The sequence below is a fragment of the Sceloporus undulatus genome, chromosome 5 (assembly GCF_019175285.1).
Source record: "Sceloporus undulatus isolate JIND9_A2432 ecotype Alabama chromosome 5, SceUnd_v1.1, whole genome shotgun sequence".
Taxonomy (NCBI): Eukaryota; Metazoa; Chordata; class Lepidosauria; order Squamata; family Phrynosomatidae; genus Sceloporus; species Sceloporus undulatus.
In genome coordinates this window covers 104842901-104859739 of record NC_056526.1, presented here as the reverse complement: position 1 = coordinate 104859739, position 16839 = coordinate 104842901, and the positions used below count along the sequence as shown (strand labels likewise).

Here is a 16839-nt window from a genome sequence, read left to right as displayed (position 1 = left end):
ACTGTGCAATGTGCTACCACAAAACATAGTGATGGGCTGCAACTTGGGTGGCTTTCAAAGGGGGTTCAGACAAATTCCGGTGTCAAGGCTATGATAGCCATGTTACCATCAATATCAGAGACAGCGTGCTTCTCAATACCAGTTGCTATGGAATACAAACAGAACAGTACTACTGTGTTTATGCCGTATTTGTGGGCATCATCACATAGACCTCTGATTGGCTACTATGGGAACAGATGGCTGAGACAGGTCTTTGAACCAATCCTGCATAACTCTACTTTATGTTCTTTATCAATCTTCCTGAATTTAGGCCTTAAGTGTTTTGGAATAACTCCCATTATTACTTACCATTGACCATATTGGCTATGACTGTTAAAAATTGTCATGCAAAACACATGGAGGGTATCAGGGTGGGAAAAGCTGTTCTAGCTACTAACATGAGGATTGCCATGTTACACAGCACTTCTCCTCCAAGTTACACATACAGACAATTGCTGAGTGCCTGGTGCCCTGGCACCTCTTTGTCTATAAACTGAAGAAAAGCAAGTGATTCTGTATTATTCGAAGTGAAATATGACACCATATTTCTGATTCTTCAACCATGTTAGTGGCACTACAACTGCCATCCTTGTTATAACAAAAATAAAGGCAAAAACCCATGAGAACACAAACTACACAAGTGCGTGGCCCCACAACACAGATTTGCATGTATTTTTAGTTATTACTGTACCACCACAAGTGCACAGGGCATTTTACAGACCAACAAGACAAGTTCCTACCATAAGAGGATGGCAATCTAGAACAGGGGAAGGTCTACCAGCTGTTGAACTACAGCTTCCATAAGCCCTCCCCAATGACTTATGCTGCTTAATGTCACTGTGAGCTGGAGTCCAATAAAAGCAAAGGTTGCCCACCCCTGATTGTGGCTTTGGTAGAAGTGTGTGAATGAGGAAGTCCCACAAGTTGAATCTAATCTGTGAAAGGAATTGATAATTGATGCTAGGAGCTGCAATTGAACAGATGGCTGCACATTCTGCCAACGTAATGTAGGGAGACTGAGGAAAACCCATCAAGTGTTGATGAGATGTATGAATTGAGGGTGACAAGCGAACAGCCTACACAGTAAACAGGCCACTGGACCAATGGACTGGAAGCCATAGAAGAAACAGGAGGCAGAGCGCAGGAGGGTGGACGATACACAATGTCAACAGTGATCAGGATGATGATCAGAAAGAATGAATTTCCCTTAAGAACACTGAGGAAGAGAATATTTCTTCCTGAAAGCAAACTAAGAGAGTGCCCCAGGCAGTGTGTGGGAGGGCCAGTACAAAGGCAAAGAGTGAATGCAGGGGAAAGAAGCATCTGGGCCAGAGGAGGGATTATCAACTGGAATATTGACATCTCCAACTTTATGAGGTGGGGGGCACTGCAGGAGAGAAAGCATGGCAGCCAGGCAGCAAAGTCTGGGAGTACAGCAGCTGCCTGGTGGATGACACTGAAAGGCAACAAAGAGAAGAGAGTGTCACACAATTTATTTAAGCAAGAAAGCAATGGGATAGGACATTCCAGAAGTGGAAACGAGGCCAGCATCATCATCACAATCAGGGCAAGGAGAGGGAAACAACAGTGGCAGCACCACCAGGGATAGGTGAATTTTGAGAAAGGCAAGAGCATCTGTCAAGATCAAGAACCTTTCAGATGGAGAAGCAGTCACAGATGGAATGTCAGAGTAGAAATAGGCAATTTAGTACACAAAAAATGGAATCAGGCAGAAGGTGGGTGTGTGCCACAATGGTGAAAAGGAGGTACAAGAAAGACGTGGAAAAGTATAGAACAGGATAGAGCACTGGAAAAGATGGACACAATTGTCTGAAAAGAAAGATAATTATGGCCAAGGAAAATTCTCCTATGTACCCATATCTTACACAGACTGCAATTTCTTGTTCTCTGTCCCAACTCTGAAAACATAAATTGAGAATACATCATCTTATATACAAAACCTTTTAAAAAATAGTTCACATAGTTGGGTTAATGCTTGTGCCTCTCACCTCACGTTCTTTGCACACAAAATAGTTACTCCTATGTATGCAAAAGTTAGCATGCACAGACACATCCAGATTTGCACCACAACAGAGGAAACACTGACTTTGTGTCTCCCTAACAGAACCATCTCTGCGTAAGATTTTTTAAAAACCTACTGTATATTGATAAAGTACTTCCAGCTTTGGGGTCACATTCATGTCAAATCAATAGACATATGGAAGCATTTGGTCTTCAGAGACACTCATAAAAAGGAAGAGACATTTCATCAACCTGTAATCCATCACTGTCAAGGTTTTAAATGAGAAATAAAAGGAAACATGGCTGTGGGAGGTGGCTGTAGTGATGATACCTTCATGGCCCAAATGGCTGGGCCTTGCACATAAGTTAAAAGTGGATTTTCCATGTTGACTCATTTGCCATCATCCCAACATTTTATCTTCCCAGCCCACTCCAACAGTGCTTCTGTCTACCCCGTCCCCCTACTCTTACTATCACATTTATTTTATCACTCTTACTATCCCATTTATTTGATCACTTATTTTATCTGTGATTGTTACAATAACACTGCCACAGGAACCTAACTTCCCCTTCATCTGGGTGGAAGGGACAGATGCCCAGTTCTGCTTCCTGCAGTGCAGTTTTATAGAAGCCAAAGCAATGCAATAATGATATCTCAGCATATAATTGAGGAAGAGTGTTGTTTTAGAACAGAGAAGCCTATAATAATATGGAAATTTTTCAAACTTTCTACCTTCAGCAAACTCTCTTCACATAGAGAGTTGAGTCCTGGTTTTGAGGAAAGAATATAAATAAAGGTAAGAGAAGGAAGAGGAGAAGGAGCAGGAAAATGAAGAAGAAAAAGACCACAAAGACAACAGCAACAAGAGAAGATGCACCTGCAGAGGAAGCTCTGGGCACTTACTCACTTCTTATACATCCTTGTCCTAGCTAGAACTTGGACAAGTTATTTTTATAGGCTACTACTCTCAGAATCATCCATTATTAGCTGTACTGGCTGGGGGATGGTGAGAAATATAGTCCAACCCTCCCCTCCCAAAAAACCCCCCACCTTTTCCAAATTCAAATCCTACCCCCACACAAACATTCATGGCAGCTGCACACTACAGAGGAAGATGGGTAGTGTTGAGCAATAACTTTGCCAGAGTACCTTGCCCACACTTAGCAAACTCTTCATGAGAGACACCCCCAAAACATTCCAAGAAACCAAAATTGATTCCTGGAACATGGCTTTAAAGCCACTGCTGCATATTGGTTTGTGTAGGCAGGTTCTCTAGTGCCTAAACACTGGGGAAACAATTCACTGGAGAACAGATTATTTTTTAATAATGTGCCCTATTATAATTGGGATGATTTATAAGACGGTTTGCAGTCACACGACTAAAAAGGCAGCAGCCTGGTACAGTTATTAGCCTCAATATTGGAAAAAATATATGAAGTGATGGTTATGATTTCAGATAAGATAGTGAGGAAAATGGGGGGCAAGAGTGAAATGTTAGGCAACATTTATAGCATAGAAGGAGCTAAAAGCTACATTGTAAAGTTTTCAATGGACATCTTGCTTCAAACTGAGAAACAGATGGACAGATGTTGTGAGAGGGGAGTATTATGAACAGGTTCCCAAACAATTTGTTTTTGAAGGCTAACAGTTTAATTCATTCTCATTCTCTCACTCACTTGCTCTCTTTTTCCATATAAAGACAGACAGACAGAGGCATGATCTGTTTCAATTTATACCTTGGCTATTAACTCACTAGATAACTTCTTCACAGGCCAGTGATCCTTCAGGGTGATGACAAACTACAAAGAGATTGCCCACTATTCTCTGAGCCCACCTGCCTACCCAACTGTGTCACACTGGCATCCCTCCTCCACAGTACTTGCTCAAGCCTCATATCATTTTTCAACTCTTTGTGACAAATTCCACATTTTTTTCTCTCCATTCCTTTCCCTTCACTGCTATTCAGATGATCTCTTGCTGTGTAAGAATCACAGAATCACAAAGTTGGAGGAGACCACAAGAGCCATCCAGTCCAATCTCTTCCATGCAGGAACACACCATCAAAACAATAGTGTTCATGTCAGAATTCCTTGGCACTCTATACCTTCTTTTTTAGTGTAATGATCTAGGAGCAAATGGCCTCCTTAGAAGGCTGAATGGGTTGGCCGCCAGTTTTTTTGTGGAGGGAGGGGGAGATTTGCTTGGCTGGTACTGTTAATCTAGAATCATAGAATTGTAGAGTTGGAAGAGACCACAAGGGCCATCCAGTCCAACCTCCTGCCACGCAGGAAATCACAATCAAAGCATCCCCGACAGATGGCCATCCAGCCTCTGTTTGAGGACCTCTAAGGAAGGAGACTCCACTACACTTCGAGGGAGTTATTCCACTGTCGAACAGCCCTTACTGTCAGGAAGTTCCTCCTAATGTTGAGGTGGAATCTCTTTTCCTGCAGCTTGCATCCATTGCTCCAGGTCCTAGTCTCTGGAGCAGCAGAAAACAAGCTTGCTCCCTCCTCAATATGACATCCCTTCAAATACTGTATTTAAACAGGGCTATCATATCACCTCTTAACCTTCTCTTCTCCAGGCTAAACATCCCCAGCTCCCTAAGTCGTTCCTCACAGGGCATGGTTTCCAGATCTAAGTAAGAATTAGCCCCGACACCCAAACATCATTGGTGGTGTCACCGCACTGGTAGTTACAAAAGGGTTATATATAGAAACACCATAAGAGAAAGGTTCACTTTCACAGAGTTTCTAGACCTTAATGAATCTATGTAGAACTTTCAGCATATTGCGATTACCATACTTTTAAAGACATCATTCTCTATTTCTAGAAAAATTGGGAGGGAGAGGCACAAGCATTAACCCAACTATGTGAACTATTTTTTAAAAGGTTTTGTATATAAATCAATGTTGTCAACTTGTGGCTTTAAAAAAAAAGAGTACTCTCTTTTTAAGAGCACTGTCTTCTTTTTGTAAAAAGAAAAAAGCCCCAAATGCGATGTGCGATATTTAAACTTCTCTTTTAAAATGCTTAGTGAAGTGTTAATTAGCTGATTGATGCAAGTAATGCTTTGAGCAGTAAAGTTTTAGGATTCTTGGATTTTAAAGAATATCTCGGTCTGAGGCTGGTTCTTATTCTATTCAGATGGCTAGGAAGGATGCACTTAGGCACAGAATGAAAAAGTGCTGTACACCCTGGATGCAGAAAGATGCAAACAGTGTGAAACCTCTGGATTAGCCAAGCCTATAATAAATATCCTACCCCTGCTCTTGCCTGGTCAGTCTACTGCTGGCTGCACTTTCAACCTCCTAAACAGCTGAAGCGGCTGACCTCAAGAACTCTGCTATGGAGAATTCACGCTGCAGGTCTGTACATATCAAACAGTCACTTCCTTCTTTCCTTCCTTCTTCTTTATATCATATGCACATTGCAAGTTTTGAAGACATGTTCATATATTACAAAATAGCTGTCCCCTTCAATCAAATCAGCATATGAACTTTTGCAGCTAACAATGTTTATATTCAGAAAAGATGATGATCCGTTGAGAAGTGGGTAGTTCCTAGGAATGTAAATCTGGACTATTTTGCTCTTGCATGAGATAATGAAAAATTTAAAATGTTTTCTTCCCCTCTTAGTGAGCTTGTGACAATGTTTGTGTATTATGCACTTTTCAATTATATTTCCAAAAAGATTTGGCTTGCATTTGGGGCCTTTTCCCTACACCCATCGGCTTTCAAAAAATTATGCCACTGTTTCCTTTTCTGCAATACTCAAAACAGGGATGGCGGCAGAGGAATAAAATTATGGATACTGTTTTTAACCTTTATTGAGATAAAGCTTTTAACACTGAAATGTAATATAAACATATATGTTACTGTATGTTGAAGTGCCTTATGCTGAAATACTTGGAGCTTTAACATAAACATAACTTTAAAATGTTAATGTTAATTAAAAATAAGTTAATTGTTAAAAATATCTCTCTAGTAATGTAAACGCAATTGAATTAGATTTTTTAGCTTAATGATTAGTTCAGCATGCTAACCCTTTCCCACTAATGTCCTCATCTCTGTACCCAACATACCTTCTTCCCATCTGTATTATCTCCGCCAACATAGGAGAGTTTCCTCCGGACATAGAAAAGCATGTCATCCTGCCGCGAGGCCAATTTCTCCATAAAATAGGTGGAAAACATCCACGTCCAAAATACAATGCGGTCATCTTTGAAACACCCTAAAAGAAAAAAAGGAAGCAAATTAGGGAGAATGCATTTGTTGTTTCAGTGCCAATACATTAAATTGCAGCCTTTGCCAATTTATTTCCTAATCTGAACCTGTTTGGCCAAGTTGGATTAACACTACTGTTATTCAGCTGCTTCCTATGATGTAACTGAAAGATGAAAAACTTATACTTAACATGGGACAGAACCATAACTCATAAAAGGTCTGTGCTGTATGTGGCAGTGGAGCAAGCCATTACAGACAAGTAAAATCCACGGAAAACACACACTGCTTTCCAATTACACCTTTGAGAACTAGTACACAAAGGGTGTCATGTACCAGAGCTGATCCATATACTATCAGCTATCAGTTCACAACAAGCTTCCAGGAAAATAAGAACAAAAGTTGTAGCCAATGGATACAAATATGCTACCAGCCCCTGGCACATAACAACAGATAGCCTGAGAAACAGCGATTTAGAAGAATCTAATTCCATTTCACATAAGAGAAAAACAGTGATGGATGGCAGTTACTGACTAAACCAAAATCATTCAGTGAACCCAAAGAAGGGAATTCACGAGCAAAGATGAATAAAGAACAACTCTAAGTATATACAGACTACTACTACTTCAACACTGAACAACTGCCGAGCCCATGCAACCTCAACGTGTGCATGTATAATAGTTAAGGAAATTATATGCTAGTCCTTATTTGTAATTTGTAGGCACTGAAGATAGGGAACACATACATTCCACTCCCCTTAAGAATCCATTTGTGGCTCCTCACTTCACCCCCATTCTACACGAAACAGAGTTCTTTTGGGACCTGTCCTAGTTCCTTTCTCATTAATCTCTTCTGGCCTCCTTCCCTCTCAACTTAATGAATGCCAAGACCTTACCAGATCCCAGTCCATGCATCTGTTCCTAATACCAGGAAAGGGAAATATCCCAAATTCAGAACACAAGAAAAATGTCTGAGCATACACACATCACTTTGCTCTTACACTAGAGCACAGAAGTCCACTTCATCACATGCTTAGCATTCAGGACCATGGCTAGACCCTCTCTGCAATGCAGTGGGGTCCGAGTTTAATCCCCAGGCCCACCAAGCCAGGCTAGGTAAATCCTAACCCATGGAATTTGCATGCTTTCAAACTGCTAGGTTGGCAGAAACTGCAACTAGTGACAGGAGCTCACCCCACCATGCAGCACTCAGGCCTTGAACTGACAACCTTCTGATTTTCCGATCATCAGAACTGGCACCTTAACCACTAAGCTACGCATCCCTAAATATACATTCACTGTAAATGCAGGAAAAGGGAGTTATCAAAGTTCAAATCCAATTTAAATGCAACACTAAACCATTGTTTGGAATTATGGGAATAAACCATGTCAAGTCACAAAAGAGTTGGCAAAGCAGGATCTGAAACCACATCTTGACAGTAAGAAACTATTGTTTCTCCCAGGTTTTGTTCACAATAGAAAATTATAGTTTATTGAAAGACTCACGTGGAAGTTTTTCTTTCTTTCCCCTTGCTCCTTTATACAAAGGAGGTGGTGCTGAGCACACAATCTTAGGGATGACCATACCTTACTTCCATAATGCTAAACAAAAGAACAAGCTGCTTATCTGTAACTATAGTACTTCCAGTGGTCATCTGTAAGCAAACACATATGGGTTGCCCAGCACAGCTGCAGAATATTACATATATGTGAGACACAGAGGCCATGAAGAAGAACCATACTTTAGGATTTCCAGCTCAACCAAACCAATCGTATATGCAGTTTAAAATGGCTAGCAGTTTCTTGGATGTCCCACCATACCTCCCACCTCCCTTCCTGTAGTATATGCTTCCAGATCACAGAGAAATAATACTAGAGTGAGGGAATCAATAGTTGGAGCCAAAGTGCTATAAATAACAGATCACTGAAGTTAGATCATGTCAATTTAGCAACAAATCCCAGCTCAGCCAGGACCCTTGTTGTCTGACCTTGGCCTAGTCTAGTTCACTTTCTATCATTCTCTCTATCTGCCTTACCTACCACACAGGATTACTGTGAAGATTATACCAGGGAAAAGAGAAACCAAACCAGATACAAGTCTCAATGGTCTTGATATTACACTTCACTTGTGTCTCTATTTCTGTTAGAGGGGAGGGGGGGTTAAAGGGTTCAAAATATTTGCCCCTGATTAAGAAATTAAATCTACATCACCTAAACAAAACAATTTTGTCTAAATAAACTGCACAAAGAAAAAAATTACCAGAAGAGCAGCTTTATTTATCCAGGTTGTCAATCTATTTTAAAATGAGGAAGCAAAGATACTATAAATGGACAGACTCAGGCATGGAAAGAATCAATAGCAATTATTACTTTGGGTTTAGCATCTCAATTGAATTAACCCCTGAGGGCATTACTGTGATATTTCATGAACCATGGCAAGCAATTATTCTGTACATTCGTATCAGCTTCAAGGCAGTATTAGACCAGCTCAGTAAACTTCAGCATAGCAAGTAGAACTACTGAGACGTATGTCAGAAAAGACAAGAGTTAAATACCAACCACTTTGTATCATGCCTTTCAACATTATGCACACAAAAAACAGGTGACTCTTGTGTACATAACACCATTTCTTTTCTAACACCAGAGATCTATCTAAACACATATGCATACCGCACTCGCTGAACAGACTACTAAAGGGAATTTTCTGCTAGTCAGGTTATTCAGCAGCTCAGCCAAGATATCCCATAAATGTCTCTCCCTCAGACTCTGGCTGTAAAAATACAACAATAATAAATAGCATAATTAACAACTTGCTGCTTTGCACGTTAGTCAAAATTATTTGCTATGAATACTGTACCTGCAGTGAGCTGGACTACAAGCCCCAGTGGGCTTTGCGGCCAGACGTCCACCCTTTCCTGGCCTCCCAACCAATTAGGGAGGCTGCTGGGGGAGAAGGGATGGGACTTTCGGCCTCAAAGGCTGCTGGGGCTTGCAGTCCCCTCCCTGTCCCCGTGGTTGTCTGGTAGCCACGGAGAGAAAGGGGAGCCCCGTGGCTTGCAGTCCCATCCCTGCCCCCCCCCAGGTGCCTGGCAGCCGTGGAGAGAAGGGGAGGAGGAAGGAGCCCCATCCCCTTCTCTCCGCAGTCGTCTGGCAGCCACGGAGAGAAGGGGAGGAGGAAGGAGCCCCAACCACGCCCCCTTCTCCCCACGGATGCCTGGCAGCCACGGAGAGAAGGGGAGAAGGAGGGAGGCCCGACCCCGTCCCCTTCTCCCAACGGCTGTCTGGCAGCCGCGGAGAGAAGGGGAGAAGGAGGGAGGCCCGACCCTGTCCCCTTCTCCCAACGGCTGTCTGGCAGCCGCGGAAAGAAGGGGAGAAGGAGGGAGGCCCGACCTTGTCCCCTTCTCCCAACAGTTGTCTGGCAGCTGTGGAGAGAAGGGGAGAAGTAAGGAGCCCCGACCTGTCCCCTTCTCCCCGCGGGTGCCTGGCAGCCGCGGAGAGAAAGGGGGAACCCGTGGGTTTATACCCCCCATAAAAGCTCGTGCAAAAATAAAAATCAGTTAGTCTTAAAGGTCCTCCCACTTCCTTCCTCCTTTTTATAATCTTGCAACATAACTGAGCTGAAACCACTCTTTGTATTTTGAGATCAAAAGTTAGTTCTACTCTTCCAACATTGCTTAACAGTGCCTACCAAATCTAAGTGCATTTACATCTCCTCATGATTCCCACCCCCCATTGGTTTCAGCAACATCATCATGTCTACACATTGTCGTATCACTCACTATATCATCCCTAAATGGCTGGAATCACTTATGTAATTGATCAGAATAAGAGGAGGGGAAGAACTAAGTTATTAGAAAGAAAGATGAGAAGAAAAGCTGATAAAGCAACAAAACGAAAAAGAAGACTGTAATAGTCTCAAATAAATGGAGAAGGGGAGGCTTGTGACTTTGTCATCACCACCGGTTCCTCAAAGAACACTTCAGCCAGAATAACACAGAATGCCAATTCACAGTATTTTAGCTAAACATTTACGCCTGCTGAAAGTGACACATTAAAAAAGCCCTCAAAAACTTTAAATTACTACTAAACGCAATTTAAAACGCACATGTATTTTCGAAAGAATAGCAGTTCAACAGATTCCAGCTCCAAACAGAGCTGTGTCTGTCATTTGATTTGGAAGAGGTTCTCACACTGCTTGTATCTGAAAAGCTTGCCCATTTGACAGCATGCCAACTCATCATTCCAATGCCCTTTAATAGCGTGTCCTGCTCTACTTCTTCAATTCTTAGTATGCCAACCCAGTTTTCACCCGTCTGTAATATATGAGTCACTGGCAAACACACTCCCACACCTCCCTCCAAGCTTGTTACTCATAAACTAGGAAGTCTTAAAGCAAAAAATGGAAAGTTGAAGTCAGAAATTATGATTCCAAATACCCCAAAATTGGATTATAGAACTAAATCTCAAAGTACCCATGATTCTTGGGGCTCTTTGCTTAGGGATTGGTTCAGCAGGAGTAACAGCAAACAAGAATTAAAACCAAACAGTGACAAACATGTTGGCATAGGCACAATAAACCCAAATGTTTATATCCCTATACACACACATACATACATAGGATTTCATGCTCCCTTTCCTCTGAAAGACAGTTGTACGACTAACAGTATTCCCTACATAAGCAGGACAGGATCCGATGAGCTTTAGCAAACCAACACTGTTACCAGTATCTGCCTTTACTTCCAGTAAGAAACATCCGAACAAGAATTCTTCAGTTGTGTCTTCTGTGGCTTGAAGAGTGGTAAAAGCTTTTCAACTCACTGCATGTGTTAATCTGCTCAGCTATTCAGGGATAACATACGATTTTTTCTTTATTAAATGATCACAGTTAGGCAACTCTTTCTGCTTGTAGTTTTCCCCCTTCATTATGTTTCCACCTTCAAAAATTCATTCAGAAGCTAAATCCTATCTCTTGTACTCAGATTGGACAAAGACTTTTCAGAGCTGTAAATCAGTTAATCTCTTTATGTATGCTAGGATCCCCTTCTCACCTACTGTTGGTTAAACCAAAATTGTCATGATAATCATGAATGTGGGCTGGAATCCACATACAAGTAAAATGTTAATGACTTTTGCATTTCTGTTCACCCTAATTCCCCTCCCATACAAGCAAACAATGCAACTGTCCATGCAGTCTGATGAAATCAGCTGACATTCACAAAAGTTTATGCCAAATAAAAAAGATTGCAGATAGCAAAAACCTCTGACAAAGAAGCTCCTTTTTACAAAGTCTTTATTCAACTACCCAACCCCACATTTTTCTTGTTTTCTATCTAGCTGCATAGGATGGTATAGGAGGGCTAGAGAAACACAAATTTTCAGTGTCAGGCTGCAATAAAACAATGCAATAAAGGTTCAGCTGGCAAAGAAAGAGATTATGCTCTAGCTGATCCTACTATAGCTTTGTGTGCCTGCCTACAACATGCAAGTTAAACAGCACCTGCTCCTTACAGAGCATGTGTGAGCCACAAATCAGAGGGAAATGGGGAAAGCAGATAAATTTGTCTTATCAGGCCCCGTCCCTAATATGTTTTTAAAAAGGTATAAATCTGTGAGTTTGGCCACCAATATGGAAATCATGAGAAGAACAGAGCCTGGGGAAAGAAAAAGACATCCTTTGGATGCTTTAAGAAAGAAATATTCAAATAGGCTCTAGAATATTCAAAATATTTTGTTTACATATGCAAGACTTACCTTATCAGATAGTTTCATTTAACGTGTATATATTGTTAGTATGGAGGGAAAGGGTATGTTGAAACATGTTAATCAGTTTTGTTTTGTTTTTTGGTGGTATAGGAACCTTATTCTAAACATTCTATTCTAAAAAAACTTTGTCTTTGAACAGACAAAGCCTGGGGGCCAGTTACAGTTACATTTTTTGCACAGAGAGATTTACATCTGTGAATCAATTCAAAATTGATTCACCGTTCCCACTATGTTTTAATGCAGTGAATCTCTTCATGGCATTTAAATTTGGTCTCAAGTTCCCATTCCCCACCGTTCCAGATCAAAACAGAGGTGCCTCCATTTCTTGAACAGTGGCTGTGCAATCCAAACTGTTCCAACAGTTTACTCACATTATGAGAGATGCAGATCACTGCAATTCTTTAAAAAAAGAACCACTAAGGGATCTGGTGCCAAATGCACTGGTTTAAATGGGCCTTTGGGGCGCTCCCCCGCAAACTGCACCGAGTACAATCAATGCAGGTCTGAACGACAGGGAAATAACCCTGTTTCCAAACCAGGTTATTTCGTAGTGTGAATGGGGCCCTGAAATCTCCTTGGAAACCAAGACGGACAAATTAAAGCTGTTGTCCTATGGTCACATCATAAGACGGCACGCCTCATTAGATAAGACAATAATACTAGGCAAGGTAGAGGGTGGTAAAAAGAGACCAGATCGATAGACTCAATCAGGGAGGTTACTGGCCTAAATTTGCAGGACTTAAAGCAGTTGAGGACAGTGAGTCTTGGAGATGTCTCATCCACAGGGTCACCATGAGTCATGGTTGACTAGAGAGCAGTTAACAAGGAGGTGGAGGAGGAACCCTATGTCTAGTGTTTCCTCTTAATTCCGTCTCTGGTACCAAATTTTCTATTTACCAAATAAAGCCTCAAAACACATTTACTTTGCTAACTGTAACACTGTCACAAGACACTAAGTTTTATTATTGCCATTGTTCTCTTAGTCAAGCTAGAAGGAATCACACAATTCTGTGGTGCAATCTACATCTCTTAAATGAATTAATTTCTGTGCCAGTCCATATATCTGATGGTGTATGGATCATTTCCTTCCTGTTCACATCTTCCTATTCACATCTTAGACACACAGCACAGTCCAATTATTTAAACAGATGACATATTTCATAGAATATCTATCTTCTTTGTTTAAAGAAAAACACTGTTTGTATCAGGGCAGCATTTGATTCCTTGCTGTCTTGACTATCCACCACCTTCTCTGTTGACTTCCTAGGGATTATTTTTTAAAAACTCTTTCCACTTTTCCAAAACCCAGCACAGTATCTTCAGCTTTGTGTTCAGCCAGAAGAAAACAGTTGTGTCTCTTTGTGTTATGGATGGTCACCACCTGTGACCAACTAACGGCTTTACTCCATTGTTACTCCTTCTGTAGAATCTGAAAAAAATTATGTAAGATCTCCTGAAATGTTACAAGAAAACCGAATACTGACTGTTCAGTATTACTCCAATTAAAGTAAATCGTCATTAAGTGAGAAAATAACGAGATATGTCATCAATCACTGAGCCATAACACGGTTCAGTCCTGATGAATCAGACCATGTATTCCATCATCCTGTATTCCACTGTATAATGAATTAGATGGTCAAACTCATCAGGGTGGTGGCCAACCGGATGCCTCTCAACAACCTCAGCATCAAACATGAAATCAACAGGCCTGCTCCACTGTTGTTCTCTATACCCCTGAACCTAATGGATCTAATAACAACGGATTTGTCTAACATTTGAGATGTTCCTTTTTAAAAACTACAGTTCTCAAAATCACACAGGCTAATGGCCATGCAGGCTTGGGCACTTTCAGTGCTCTAGTCTAATCATTGCATCTTGGGGCAGCCAATCCCATACATGACATATTCTATTACATAGCTGGATTCTTCCCTTAATTCTACTTCCAACCAATGCTAGCTAGTACTCTGGATAAGAGGTGAAAAGGGGGATATCTCTTTTCTCTCTTCCTACAGCATATATAATTTTATAAACTTGTGTTACCTTCCCCAATCATTTTCCCCACCTTCCCTCTCCCACCGTGCACATAATATGCATACTGCATCCTTTCTCTGCAGAGAAAGCGTGACCATCCCCTGATTACTTTAGTAATCTTTTTGTGCAAGGTTTCCAGTTCTAAAACATGGTCTTTCAAGTGTGATGACTAGAACTGCAGACAGTGGTGAGACATTCAGCTTTTTCTCTTTCTTTCCCTCTAATCTAACACCAATTTTGTTATGTCAGGTTTTGAGTCACCATATGTATCCTGCCTCTCTTCCAATGATTTAGGATGATCCCTAATTTTACCCTCAGAGCTATTCTGTGAGGTCTGTCACATAGGGAAGGAGGGAGGAAGGCTAGCCAAAGAGGCGAGCTTCACAACTGAGCAGGAATCTGTCTCCAGGCTCCCCTTGTTCATTTTGTCTCGCTAGCACAGAGCTTCCTGTGCTCATACTTTGCCTTCCACTTCTATAAAAACAGAGATGCTGATGCTGCTCTACTCCTGCAGCTTTGCTTCAACATCACTTCAGATGTTTAGTGTGGCAAGAATTAAAATAACAAAATCCAAGTCAGCCTGGGGGGATATTAAGAGATGTGCAAGACTTCTCCAAATAGTCTGAAGTTCATAACAAACAAAGAGCTCATATCTCAAGAAGTGGCCAAGAAACATAACCATGAGTTAAGCATCTCAGACATTCCAGCAGCAAGAGGGACAAATAACCTGATCTATAGGTCAGCTTAATCTGCTATTCAGGACCATCATTTGCAAAACACTGTAGCAGCAGAACAGCTGTAGGTCCTGATTGTATTGAATACCCTGGTCTAGATATACACGCTGAAAAGACAGACAACGCAATGTCTGTTGCACAAATTCAGTCTTGTTTAATCCACTGCAGCTGCTATGTACATTACATCTAAGATTTTGTCTGGACTAGTGGTTTGCAAACTGAAGAACTCTGTGGTTCCTTAACCTGAAGGTCAACAATGTCAAGAGGGCAGTATGCCCAGGACTACCAGTGCCAAATTTTGTAACTTTCCCAAGTGTCCTCCAATTCTCACTCGGCCAACTCGAATCCATCCTCCCATAACTTGGGACCAAATATCACTGTCCTCTGCCCATTCTGTCAAGGGAACCAAAAAAAGGAAGAGTATGTAGGTACTCTCCGGCCTGAGAGTGGGATACAAAGTCAATCCAATTAGGTAAGTGAAAAACTGAATTGTATGCAGGCAAATATGTACTTATTTCTAAGAATTATTATTATTGTTATTATTATTATTATCGACACTTAAACCACAATAATGGCATTTCTAGACAGTGTTCTTCATACTACAGTGCGCCCGCATCATACGCGGGGCGCATTATACGCTGCTTTCAGCATACGCTGAAAGCAGTACCAGAAGAAGCGGCGCCATGCACTGGAAGAAACAATGGCTCGCACCGCTGCGAGCATGAGCCCCATTACTTGTAATGGGGCTTGAGCATACACACTATTTCTTATACATGGGGGAGGGGGTCCGGAACAGATCCCCTGTGTAAAAGAAGGGCGCACTGTATTAGTCAGAAAGCATGCATGAACCTATATTCTTTTTATTATTTATAGAGTTTTCAGCAGCATGGATAGAAACAAAAGAAACAGTGGAAAAACAAGGAGAGTTATGAGTAGGGAATAAGGTTATGCAAAGCTCTTGTAATATTCAGTGAATAAGGCAAGGCAATGGCATGACAAACATGTTTCTGTTTAAAAACTGTCCATTTTCTTTACTAATTATGTCAAAGATCTAGTTAGGACAGTGGAAAATGTTCTGGAAGGCAGATCCATATCACTGTTTAAGAGGAACAAATTCCCCAAAACAGGGGCAATTAGAGAGTATGTCTTGACACATGGGAAAACCTTAAAAAGCCAAGACAGAGCAAGCTTTGGGCTACTCACATACCCCTTTAACACTTCAGTTCACAAAGGGAGAAAAGGTTCATGAAATGTTCAGATTAACTTACAATGGCCCATTTCATGTAAACTAGGAAAATACAGTTGTCCCTCCATATTTGCTAGGGTTAGGGGAACAAGACCCCCGTGAATATGGAAAAACCGCAAATAACAAAAACACTGTTTTTACCTGAGAGGACACCTCTCTAGGAATCTCTAGGTCCTCCAGTGCAACTCTGTGGTCAATGTCCAACATACACTGGCCATAGAATGGCACTGGAGTAGCTATAAATGGTCTTTCGGTGCAACTTTTAAAGTTGACCACAGAGTTGCACTTGAGGACCTTGACAGTCCTAGAGAGAACATATTAATGAAATCCGTGAATAGTCAAATTCACAAATATCAAAGCCGCAAATATGGAGGGATGACTGTTAGGGAATTAAGTCATGGTTTAAAGTTGACAACATATCCTGCCTTTTCCAAAGCCATTAACCACCATTCTCTAGGGTGCATGTGTTCATCCACAAGACACATGTATATCTTGGCTAAATAAGCCAAGAGAAGGATATAGATGAGTTGGAGGAGGTACAGAGGAGAGTGTCAAGGATGATAAGAGGTATGGAAAATAAAACATATGACAAGAGGCTGAAGGAACTGGGCACGTTTAGTATGATAAAAAAAAAGACTGAGGAGTGATATGATCACACTCTTTAAATACCCCAAGAGCTGCCAAAAGGTGGGGGGTGGCAGGCTTGTTCTCTGTTGCCTCAGAGGACAGAATTAGATCTATCGGTTTTAAATTTAGGAAGGTAGATTTTGACTGAACA

General features: G+C 41.3%; 1 protein-coding gene across 3 annotated transcripts in view; it reads right to left on the bottom strand.

Annotated features, from left to right (window-relative positions):
- The window catches only part of KIAA0930 (KIAA0930 ortholog), a 54435-nt gene that overhangs the window by 17693 nt on the left and 19903 nt on the right, over nucleotides 1–16839 (bottom strand). For all 3 annotated transcript variants that reach the window (XM_042470809.1, XM_042470811.1, XM_042470810.1), the window contains exon 2: nucleotides 6150–6298. In XM_042470809.1, coding sequence (XP_042326743.1) covers nucleotides 6150–6298 — 149 coding nt within the window. The remainder of the gene's footprint in view (nucleotides 1–6149; nucleotides 6299–16839) is intronic.